General features: G+C 42.5%; 1 protein-coding gene across 6 annotated transcripts in view; it reads right to left on the reverse strand.

The window, feature by feature from the left end:
* Positions 1–12,407, reverse strand: part of ABCC9 (ATP binding cassette subfamily C member 9) — a 157,874-nt gene that overhangs the window by 31,798 nt on the left and 113,669 nt on the right. For all 6 annotated transcript variants that reach the window (XM_027541510.1, XM_027541508.1, XM_027541509.1 and 3 more), the window contains 2 exons: positions 10,802–10,894; positions 3,719–3,821 (listed from right to left, as the gene is read on the reverse strand). In XM_027541510.1, the coding sequence (XP_027397311.1) occupies positions 3,719–3,821; positions 10,802–10,894 (196 nt within the window). The remainder of the gene's footprint in view (positions 1–3,718; positions 3,822–10,801; positions 10,895–12,407) is intronic.

The raw sequence follows: 12,407 nt of genomic DNA on the forward strand, positions 1-12,407 counted from the left end.
AAACTCATGGCCATTGAGTCAGTGATGCCATCCAACCATCTCAACTTCTGTGGCTCCCTTCTACTCCTGTCCTCAATCTTTCCTAGCATCAGGGTCTTTTCCAAAGAGCTGACTCTTTGCATTAGGTGGCCAAAGTATTGGAGCTTCAGCTTCAGCATCAGTCCTTCCAAAAAATATTCAGGAGTTATTTCCTTTAGGATTGACTGGCTTGATCTTCTTGCTGTCCAAGGGACTGTCAAGAATCTTCTCCAGCAGCACAGTTCAAAAGTACCACAATTCTTTAGTGCTCAGCCTTCCTTATGGTCCGGAACTTCCACATCCATACATGACTACTGGAAAAACCATAGCTTTGACTAGATGGACTTTTGTCAGCAAACTGATGTCTCTGCTTTTGAATATGCTGAGTTGGTGAGCTCCTCAGATCCACATCAGGAGACCTGCTGGCCTCTTCTGAGCTCTGCCCAAGGTTCCTCCCGTCCTGATACCGATTGGCTGTGCTTCTGCTATGGGAGCTCCCAGATTATTTGAGATTAGCAGATATTTTTGTTAATTTGCTGGTTAACATATCGAAGAATAGGGAATGGAGGCAGCTGTGTTGATACTGGAGATAAGATCAATGCAGCATCAGCGGGCCAGATAGAGGTTTTCATTACTTATCTTGTTGTAAATGACTTACGAGGCAGAAAATATCCAGCTGTGGGGTTCAGAGAGCAGTTCACACCCCAGTCTCCAAGGTCCTATATCTGAACACTTATATTTCTCATATTTCTGAAACAAGATCCATTTATTTCAAACTGAAATTGTGTCTCCAGTGATGCACAGTAGTAATGAGGTCATTTACATGTGTACAATTGGGAGAAAGGTTATTTCCTAGTTAGAGTTATCTGTTCTATTTATTCAACACTCCTATTGTGGCACATATGTTCTTGGATTATAGCATTTATATTCAAATAAACATTCTAATGTTCTAATATTCTAAATATTCTGGTTCTAATGAAAACTCTGTACTTTGAGTGTACAGAATAGGAGAATAAATCTGACTGGTTTCAAGTTGGATTTCTGGGATTGTCTAGAAGGGTATGCGTGTGTGTGAGTGTTTGTGTGTGTGTGTGTGTGTGTGTGTGTGTGCTAAGTTGCCTCAGTCATGTCCAACTCTTTGCAACCCATGGACGGTATCCCACCAGGCTCCTCTGTCTATGGGATTCTCCAGGCAAAAACACTGGAGTGGGTTGCCATGCCCTCCTCCAGGGGATCTTCCCAACCCACGGATCGTACCAGGGTCTCTTACGTCTCCTGCATTGCAGACAGGTTCTTTAGGCCCACATAAACTTATTGAGAGAAGGAAATGGCAACCCACTCCAGTACTTTTGTCTGGAGAATCCCATGGACGCAGGAGCCTGGCTGGCTGCCATCTATGGGATTGCACAGAGTTGGACACGACTGAAGAGACTTAGCAGCAGCAGTAGCAGCAAACTTATTGATAAACAAATATGAGAGATGAAAGAGACAAAATCATCCACAAAAGACTCTGGACCTTGAATTCTATCAGCAGATATGCCTGGAATGTTGCTATAAATCAGCAAGTTTCTTACCAAATTTTATATTTATTCATCAGAAATAGAGCAAAGGACTCTATAACTTTTTTGTGTTGGTTTTTAAGGGACAGATCTGGTAATGAGACCAAATAGCAAGTTGTGGAAAGATGATAATACACAGAAAAGAAAAAAAAGACACAAAAACAGATGTGTTATAAGGTAATAGAATGAATGGCAGATTCTACCCTTCCTTTTTCAAATATCATACATACATATATATATATATATATTTTAGGTTTCTACAAGTGGAACTAGAATTCATTTATATTCAAGTAGGTCCAGCCGCCTTTAATGGGGGAGTTAAGTAGCAGGGTATGAGGCAAGCTAAACTAACCCACTCTGAATCTGGCTGCTGTTTCTCTCTCATTTTTCCTGACCTCCCCTTTCTTGGCAGTCTGAACGCTCTGATATCTTGTCTTCTGGCTACAAGAGCAGAACATATGGTTTGCTTGAAGATTCTTGTTAAACGTTTGTCCATCAGCCTGACAGTGGGAAGTGCTAACGAGAAGAAGCAGAAGCCAACCCAGACTCACCTCAAGTCCAGAGCAAACACACGCGCCCCTAAGAAACACACTTGATCGTCAACATCAGGAAAATCAAACACAAAGGAAACTACTGACATTTCACCCCTGTGATTTTAGGACATTCTCTGATTAAGCTAGTTCATCACTAGCTTTGTTATTCAGATATGATTTCTTTTCCTCGGAGAAAACAGATTTGAGCAAACAAACAGAAGCTTAAAGCAAGGATTTAGGGTCTGGGTAAGATCTAGGAATAGTAGTTTGTTTCTGTTATAAATCCTAAACACTTCGCCTGCCTTTCTGTTACTTACAGGTAATTGGAAAATCTCTGCCCTGCCCCTCCCAACCCCCACAGTGATCTGGAAGAAATTTCTTATCTATTTAAAATTTGTGAAATATAATTGTGTTATGTTGCTGGATAATTTCTACACAATAACACAACACAAAACAATATAGTGCTGGAGAGTCTCTGTTATTAGTGACCAATTATGACAACTACAGCTTACAGGGGGACCCAAGATTCTCTATCAATATGTTATCCATCCATCAACAACTCAGATTTTAATGTGGGCTCCTTCCTTTCACTTTATCAAATCCCCATTCCCAGATGCCCTCTCTGATCCACTGAGTTTTGAAAGAGAGCCTCCATATGACTGGGATGCTTAATCAGTGGAAGTGAGGTTCTTAACAATAATGCAGATAAACTTCCTTTTCCTTTTCACAAACTAATAATTATTTTTTAAGAAAAGATGACAATCAAGTCATCATTTCTACCAAAGTTGCTTATTCATACTGCAGATTACACAGCCCAGTCTGCAAACAACATCTCCTTCCCTCTGGAACTTGGATCTAACCTATTTCCTCTTTCATTTATTAGGAGTGGTTGACTTATTAACCATTTACCAAAGCAGGTACCATTTCCATTAATTTATTCATTCATCCATGCATCCATCTATTCAAAAGACATTTGTTGAGTGTACCTGCCAAAAAGTGAGCTACAGGACTTATATTACTATTTTTAAACCTAACACACCCATGAGGTCATACTCCTAGTTTACAAATGGCAAACTGGGACCCAGATAAATTCGTTAACTTGCTGGACCAAGTATGTACAATGCCAAAGCTTATACCCATTCTCCTTATTTATACAGGACAGAAGAAGGCAACAGATGAATAACTGCAGTTTTTTACATTTGGGCTAACATGACCCTCCACTGGCTTAAAATAGAAAGCTGCCATCTCTTCCAGGCTGGTCCAGTTCAGTAGAGGTGAGTACATCTATTCACTTGTCAAATTTTGAAAAAAAAAAAACAAAACCAAAAACCTGAAGTTATACAAATATTTGCTATTCCATTAACTTATGTCATCTGGCCACTAATGAACACAAACTGAATTTTTGCTTTTGGGGCTATCTGTCTTGCCATTACCTAAAAACATCATGACAAATTTCATCCGTACCATAAACAAACCTGAGCTAAAGTCCAGAAAATGTGGAGTGAGTGCTGAACCTCAGTGGAAGCCTAGTTTTTACAACTGTCTCCCTCTTTGCATCAGACCTCTTCTCTGTGTGGTTTCCATTTCGAAATCATGAAATGAACGTACCGTTCTGACCTCCAGCCATCTGTTGGCAGCTGAGAGGAATAAGTAGGCAATGTTGTTAGTGTCTGTCAGTTCCAGCATTCGTTGCTTAAATCTGGTCTCATGCCTGCAGAAAACAAAAATATTATGTTAGCCACACAACAGGAGAAATAATAAAAAACAGTCACACTTCCTACTACATTATTTACTCAACACAGTGACGAACTGGTGGGATGGAATGACTAGTAAACGGACTACTTGCAAATAAAGGCCAGCTGCTACTGCTCTCCTGCACCCTTCCTGAGAGATGGCATGGAGCAGTAGTTCCTTTCTCAACCTCTGCTACAGAAAGGAATGTTTCCGATGACAAAGTCCTATTAAAGATCATTTCATAACTTTCTACACAAGGATGGTTACCGTGAAAACAAGGCATGGCCTATGTCTCAAGGGCCCTACAAAACCCAGAAGAAGTTGTACAGAAATGCAACATACTTGACCTAGATTTTACTGCATATATCTTACTTTTCCACAAGGCATGGTCGGAGTTGGTAGCAGGAGCTAGAAGAGACTCACGAAAGGCAGGAAACTATGGGTCTGTAACAGGCAAGTATATACCTTAAAAATGTTCTTTTCGCTCAGTTTCTGGAAATCAAAGGAGGACAACGAGGTGGCAAGAGGTCGAGGATGAGGGTCCTTGGGAACGGCAGATGTCCTTGTTAAGCAAGATATCTTACACCTCAAAGTTACAAATTATTTATAAGAATGGTCATTGCATGAAAGAAACTCTTGGTGTGTAGTATTTACAGGGATCTAGGACACACACCGGAGAAGGCAATGGCACCCCACTCCAGTACTCTTGCCTGGAAAATCCCATGGGCGGAGGAGCCTGGTAGGCTGCAGTCCATGGGGTCGCGAAGAGTCGGACACAACTGAGCGACTTGACTTTCACTTTTCACTTTCATGCATTGGAGAAGGCAATGGCAAGCCAATCCAGTACTCTTGCCTGGAAAATCCCATGGACAGAGGAGCCTGGCGGGCTACAGTCCATGGGGTTGCAAAGAGTAGGACATGACTTAGCAATTAAACAACAACGTGACACACAGAGTTTAGATACTGATACTGGGTCAAATTAAGTTCATTCTTGGTAATCAACATAATCAGACCAAATTCTGTGTAACCTTTGTTATAAAGGAAACTTCTAATAAAAACCTCATCCCAGGATTTCCTTGGTGGTCTGGTGGTTAAGAATCTGCCTGGGAGTGCAGGGGATGCTGGTTCAATCTCTAGGCAGTGAGCTAAGATTCTGCGTGCTGCAGAGTAACTAAGCCCAACTGTTACAACTAAAACCTGATGCAGAAAAAGAAACAAATATTTTTTAAAAAGAAACTTCATCCATTTGAACATGGGAGCTACTTCTCATAGAAACTCATGTTCCATGTTGATAAATCTTTTCTACATCACAAAAATAGTCTCTTTTTGTTTTTCAATTATTTTCCCTGGGTAACAGAAACAATGGAAAGCTGGATCATATAAACAAAATAACTGATTGGAAGGTTGGAGGAAGTGCCAAATTCAACTTTCTGTGGCTTCGGCTTATCTTACAGAGACCTCCTGTCTATGTGTTATGTTTGCAGAGAATAACCAAATTTCATCTGACAGCCTGATGGTGATTCCTAGTTGATAAAAGACTGCTCCAAGTACCCCCCGCCCCCACCGCCCCAAATCTTCAAATCAATTTGCAAAAGTTTACAATAAACTATCACTATGTCAAAAATGAAGAAGTCTGGGGTGGGGTGTTCACTTGGCCCGTGAAGCCATCCATACAGGCCAATATAAAGCACATAGTTGAGATTTATCCAGTCAATCCGATCACTCCAACATGCCAAACCAGAAAAATCAGATAATTGAGTCAGACAGCAACATCTGATCTACGATAATCAAAGGGTTTGACGATCAGAGCCAAATAATTACCTCACTTTGGGTTATGTAGCCTTGACCCAAATGCCATGCACAGGAGGACCTGCACTGAATAGCAATACACTGGGCGGGACCAAGCAGGCTGAGAAACAGGACCACCCTCATCATGACCCTTATACAGATGTGTGAGCTTAGTCACTCAGTCGTGTCCGACTCTTTGCGACTCCATGGACTGTAGCCCACCAGGCTCCTCGGTTCATGGGGATTCTCCAGGCAAGAATACTGAAGTGGGTTGCCATGCCCTCCTCCAGGGGACCTTCTCAACCCAGGGATCGAACCCAGGTCTCCCGCATTGCAGGTCAATTCTTTCCTAGCTGAGCCACCAGGGACAGAGTGAATAATTAACAGAGGATGACTCACAGAGCTTTAGGATTTACTGAGATAGTGGATTTCAACTGTGAACAGATATATCCAATTCTGTATTTGCATTATTGGGTGGATTTTCACCCACTCATTCAGGAACATTTAGCAAGCATGAACTCAAAGTGAGACATTACAACATATATGTATGAACAAGACACAAGCTCTGCCCTAAAGAAGCACATTGTCTAGTGAAAGAGGTAAGCATGGGGTTGTTGTATGAACAAGTAAAGAGGGCTCAACACAGAAGCCAATCACATGGCCCTATGTGAAAAATGCTACGTGACTATCAAGGAAGATGAAAGTTTGCACTGGCTAGAAGAAAAGAATGGCAGGGAATAGGGTGGAAGGTGGGGAGGGATGGATAAAGCCATCTCTGGGATGGACTGAATGAGGTTTTAAGAAATGGGCTGAATTTTTTCGGGCTTCCCTGATAGCATATTCAAAAGCAGAGACATTACTTTGCCAACAAAGGTTCGTCTAGTCAAGGCTATGGTTTTTCCTGTGGTCATGTATGGATGTGAGAGTTGGACTGTGAAGAAGGCTGAGCGCCGAAGAATTGATGCTTTTGAACTGTGGTGTTGGAGAAGACACTTGACAGTCCCTTGGACTGCAAGGAGATCCAACCAGTCCATTCTGAAGGAGATCAGCCCTGGGATTTCTTTGGAAGGAATGATGCTAAAGCTGAAACTCCAGTACTTTGGCCACCTCATGCGAAGAGTTGACTCATTGGAAAAGACTCTGATGCTGGGAGGGATTGGGGGCAGGAGGAGAAGGGGACGACAGAAGATGAGATGGCTGGATGGCATCACTGACTCGATGGACGTGAGTCTGGGTGAACTCTGGGAGTTGGTGATGGACAGGGAGGCCTGGCGTGCTGTGATTCATGGGGTTGCAAAGAGTCGGACATGACTGAGCGACTGATCTGATCTGGTGACTCAGACGGTAAAGCGTCTGCCTGCAATGAGGAAGACTTGGGTTCGACCCCTGGGTTGGGAATATACCCTGGGGAAGGAAATGGCAACCCACTCCAGCACTCTTGCCTGAAAAACTCTATGGATGGATGAGGCTGGTAGGCTACAGTCCATGGGATCGCAAAGAGTCGGGCACGACGGAGCAACTTCACTGGTTCACAGAATTTTTCAGGTGGACAAGGAGGGACAAAAGCATTGGAAGTATCAGGAACAACATGAGCTAAGGAGCAGAAATGAGAAAACAAGTCCAGGAGCTGGAGACAGGGTCCCCCTTCCTAGAGGGCTGTGATGATGGAGAGACGTGGTGAGGGGGAAACTTGGACCAAAGCCTGTGGACTCCAGTTGAGACGAACGTCCAACACTTCATTGTGACAAAGTGTTTGGTCTGGGGCTCTTCTTCCTCTCCCTCTAGTTTGGGGATATTGTTGCAGATACACTCTTAAAGAGTTTGTAAATGGAGCTGGCAACAGTCTGAAGGAGCAGTGAAAGGGGAGGGGTGGAAATGCAGCGAACATTCTTTCTGTGTGTTTCTATTTGGCAAGAACCCTTCTGTTTTCCTAATGGAAACTTTGACACACTCAGTCTGTATCTTTTCATCCACATCCAGCTCATCTTCTGAACATTCTTAGACCTTTATTCTGTCAGACCAAAAAAAAAGTAGGAAAGGTCACTGAAATCTCAGTCTAATTTAACTGTGATCCTCTGGTGGTAAACTACTTGAGGTTAGTTCATGCTGCCTCTGAGTACACCATGAACCCTGAACGCAGGGGAGGAAAGCAGCCTAATCAGTAAATACAAACTTTCCAGAGAGCTAAGGACTCTGGGGACTCTTACTAGCCTGAAAGACAGGAAGAAGTAGATGGAAAAGCATGTGTTTGATTCTTAACAGTCGCTAAGTCGTGTCTGCCCCTTTGCAACCCACGGACCGTAGTCCACTGGCCTCCTCTGTCCATGCGATTTTCTAGGCAAGAATCCTGGAGTGGGTTGCCATTTCCTTCTCCGGGGAATCTTCCTGATCCAGGGATAAACCTGCATTTCCTGCATTGGCAGGTGGATTCCTTACCACTGAGCCACCTGGGAAGCCTCATTCAAGTCTTAGGTGACATGTAATAGTTTGTCCTTTTTAGAGCTCCCTAGAATTTTCCTGATGTAAAATTAGGAACAGTCAAGCCAAGTTCTGCTCATGTGTCTAGTGAAGAATAGATGATTAAATGAAAAATCTAAATCTTGACTTTCAGTCAAGTTTCTCTTTCATTTGAGACCAGGCTCATTTTCTTCAAGATGTTTTACAAGGTCCAGTCTTCATCATTCTCAGTAAATGACCTCACTTGTTCTTCAGGGAGAAGACAGAGGCTGTTTTCTGTTCCACCTGCCAGCTTGCCTGAATCAGGTCACTGCTTCTTCCCCACCTGCCATGTTATCCCAACTATTTTCCCTGTGGTATTTATCTGGGGTAGAAATAAAAGGCCATATCTTTGGAGTCTTTCTATATCCATTGCAAGACTAGCACTTGCCATGTGTTTAAAACTCAAATAAATTAACTCAAAAGAACTTTGGTGAAAAAATGAAATTCTTAACATGGTGTACTTATGATTACCACTGGGCATTGCTGGCTACTATTAGAACACAAATTATGTCTTAATCAGTTCAGTTCAGTTCAGTTGCTCAGTCGTGTCCGACTCTTTGCGATCCCATGAACTGCAGCACGCCAGGCCTCTGTGTCTGTCACCAACTCCCAGAGTCCACCCAAATCCATGTCCATTGAGTCGGTGATGCCATCCAACTATCTCATTCTCTGTCATCCTGTTCTCCTCCTGCCCTCAATCTTTCCCAGAATCAGGGTCTCTTATATCTTAATACCTACATTCAGAGTCAATCAATGATTCTGCCATCTCTAATAAAAGGTATTAAACACTCTGATGGGAAAACGCATCACTGTGAAAAATATAAATGCTCCACTATGAAATCTGTATCTTTATATTCTACTTTTGACTCAATTATATATATATACATTTATGTGATTGAAATATTTCTTAGGTTAGAAAAATCTCTGATTGAAATCACTACAGGTTTGCATTTAGCACTGCAGAAAGATATAACACTTTAAGAAGTTGATTTTCTAGATTAAATATAACATTCAAGGATGCCAACTCCTTTTCTGATTTTACCTGAATAGGGAAAATCAGTTCAGTTCAGTTCCGTCGCTCAGTTGTGTCCTACTCCTTGCGACCCCATAAATTGCAGCACGCCAGGCCTCCCTGTCCATCACCAACTCCTGGAGTTCACTCAGACTCACGTCCATCGAGTCAGTGATGCCATCCAGCCATCTCATCCTCTGTCGTCCCCTCTCCTCCTGCCCCCAATCCCTCCCAGCATCAGAGTCTTTTCCAATGAGTCGACTCTTCACATGAGGTGGCCAGAGTACTGGAGTTTCAGCTTTAGCATCAGTCCTTCCAAAGAACACCCAGGACTGATCTCCTTTAATAGAGTTAAGGTAATTTTTTGAGTATTAAGCAAACTCTTTTGATGAAAATCTTGGGATATTACTTCAATGTTTACCAACATTGAAGAAAACTATTTAAAGTCTGAAGTAACTTTGGTGTAATAATATTTCTTTTATTATTATTACTAATGCATGTATGTCAGCTTCTCTGTTACTTCTTTGCTAATCACTGTGGTTAATGCTTTAGGTGTGTGTCAGTTGCATCCAACTCTTTGTGACCCCACAGACTGTAGCCTGCCAGGCTCCTCTGTCCATGGGATTGTCCAAAAAGGACAATGGAGTGGGTAGCCATTGCCTCCTCCAGGGGATCTTCTCAATCCAGGGATCGAACCACCACCTTCTGCACTGCAGGCAGAGTTTTTACCACTGAGCCACAGGGGAAGCCAATGCTTTATATGAAAAGTGAAAGTTGCTCAGTCCTATCCAACTCTTTGCAACCCCATGGACTATAGCCCACTAGGCTCCTATGTCCATGGGATTCTCCAGGCAAGAATACTGGAGTGAGTTGCTGTTTCCTTCTCCAGGGGATGTTCCCAATCCAGGGATTGAAGCCAGGTCTCCTGCATTGCAGATGGATTCTTTACCATCTAAGCCACCAGGGAAGCCCAAGAATACTGGAGTGGGTAGCCTATCCCTTCTCCAGGGGATCTTCTGGACCCATGAATTGAACCAGGTTCCCCTGCAATGCAGATGCATTCTTTTCAGCTGAGCTACCAGGGAAACCCTAATGTTTTACATGCATTATATCAATTAGTCCAATTACCCTAAAAAGCAAAATGGTTTTCCCTATTTCACAGATGAGGTTAGGGAATTCAAAAGCCTAGTCTAAATCACACAGGTGGTATCTACCCGACATGATGCTGAATTCTTTCTTTATTCTTGTTAAAATTTCAAATAACTAAACTCTATGATCATTTGTTGTTGTTGTCTAGTCACTAAGCCATGTCCAACTCTTCTTGCAACTTCGTAGACTGTAGTCCACCAGACTCTTCTGTCCATGGGATTTCCCAGGCAACAATACTGAAGCAGGTTGTCATTTCCTTCTCCAGGGGATCTTCCTGACCCAGGGATTGAACCCGAATCTCTTGCACTGGCAGGCGGATTCTTTACCAGTGAGCCACATGGGAAGCCCTCTGTGATCGTTTTTTGTCATGTTTTTCTTACTACTAGTTTAGAACACAGGCACACACACAGTGGGCATCGGAAAATGGGAGCAATGATCAGTTATTTGTAGGCAAATATTTGTTGATGATGTAACTGTCTAATCAACAAAATGATAATATGTTTACTTACCTAAATGCCCGAATGGTGGTGAGTCCTTCAGCAGTTTCTGAGAAGTGGCAAAGCAGAGGGAGCTGGGTACTGTCATCAAGTTCCTGGAGGTCCCTAGGACAGAGACAAGTACAAAAATAAACTTTACACTCATTCAAACTCAAAGAATACTGTGTGTGTGTGTTAGTCACTCAGTCGTTTCCAACTCTGAGACACCAAGGACTGTAGCTTGCCAGGTTCATATGTCCCTGGAATTCTCCAGGCAAGAATACTGGAGTGGGTTGCTATTCCCTTCTCCAGGGGATCTTTCCAACCCACGGATCGAACCCGAGTATCCTGCACTGCAGGCAGATTCTTTACTGTCTGATCTGGGAGCTTTGTTCATTCTAAATTAAGGTTATTTTTTGTCAGAGTAACTACTGGGTTGGCCAAAAGGTTCATTTGGATTTTCCCATCACATCTTTTGGAAAAATATGAACAAAATTTTGGCCAACCCACATATTTTCCTCCAACATTCAACAAAAAAATCCAACAGCTTATAATCTAAAGAGGAAGAGAAAAATAAATATTACATAATAAACATGGGTCCAGGCTGAATGTTATGTGTTGTACAAAAACATCAATTTTGTATCACAGTTAAAGTAAACTTTTATGGGAACACATAGGAAGGAGCAATTAATGTAGGAGATGGGAAATGTTTTCTTTGAGCAGGTGTTACTTAGGCCAAACCTTAAGCATGAGCAGTGTGCTTCAACCAAACAGACAAGAAGTGCATTCCAGCTAAGGGAACAAACCAGAGCGAGTACAGAGGACTAAAGAACTGGCGAATTCAATCTGGCTAGTGACCAGAGTCCTTTGGGGATGTTGTCATGGGAAAAGGCTGGACAAGCAATGGGGGGAGGGGCTAGACTGTAGAAGATCCTGAATGGGCTGGGAAAAATCACTGAGGACTAGAAATAAAATGACCAGAGCTTGCTTAAAGCAACGTAATTTGGAGACAGTGTAAAGGATGGAAGAGAATGAGTAAGGACAGTTTATCAGAACTTTTTAAAAATTCTGAATTAGGTGTGATGCTGGCACAATTTAATATAGGGGGAGATTGTGAGATAGCTTATTAGAAGTAGCCTTCTAAACTGCTATAATCAACTCATTGTAGCAGAGTGAATAAGAGAGAACCACACAGACACAGAAGACAAACTTATGGCTACCAAAGGTGATTGGGAAGAGAGAAGTTAGGAATCTGGGATTAGCATATATACATTACTATATAGACTGGTAAACAGCAAGGACCTACTGTATAGCACAGGGAACTATATTCAATGTGTCATAATAACCTATAGTGGAAAAGAATCTGAAAAAGTGTATGCATATACATGTACATGCATGGGCTTCCCCTCAGGTGGTGCTAGCAGTAAAGAATCTGCCTGCCAATGCAGGAGACATAAGAGACATGGGTTCTATCCCTGGGTGAGGAAGATCCCTTGGAGGAGGGCATGGCAACCCACTCCAGAGTTCTTGCCTGGAGAATCCCATGGACATTGAAGCCCAGTAGGCTTCAGTCCATAGGGTCACAAAGAGTCTGACACGACTTTGCTGTACACTTGAAACACAACATTGTAAATTATAC

The sequence above is a fragment of the Bos indicus x Bos taurus genome, chromosome 5 (genome assembly GCF_003369695.1).
Source record: "Bos indicus x Bos taurus breed Angus x Brahman F1 hybrid chromosome 5, Bos_hybrid_MaternalHap_v2.0, whole genome shotgun sequence".
Taxonomy (NCBI): Eukaryota; Metazoa; Chordata; class Mammalia; order Artiodactyla; family Bovidae; genus Bos; species Bos indicus x Bos taurus.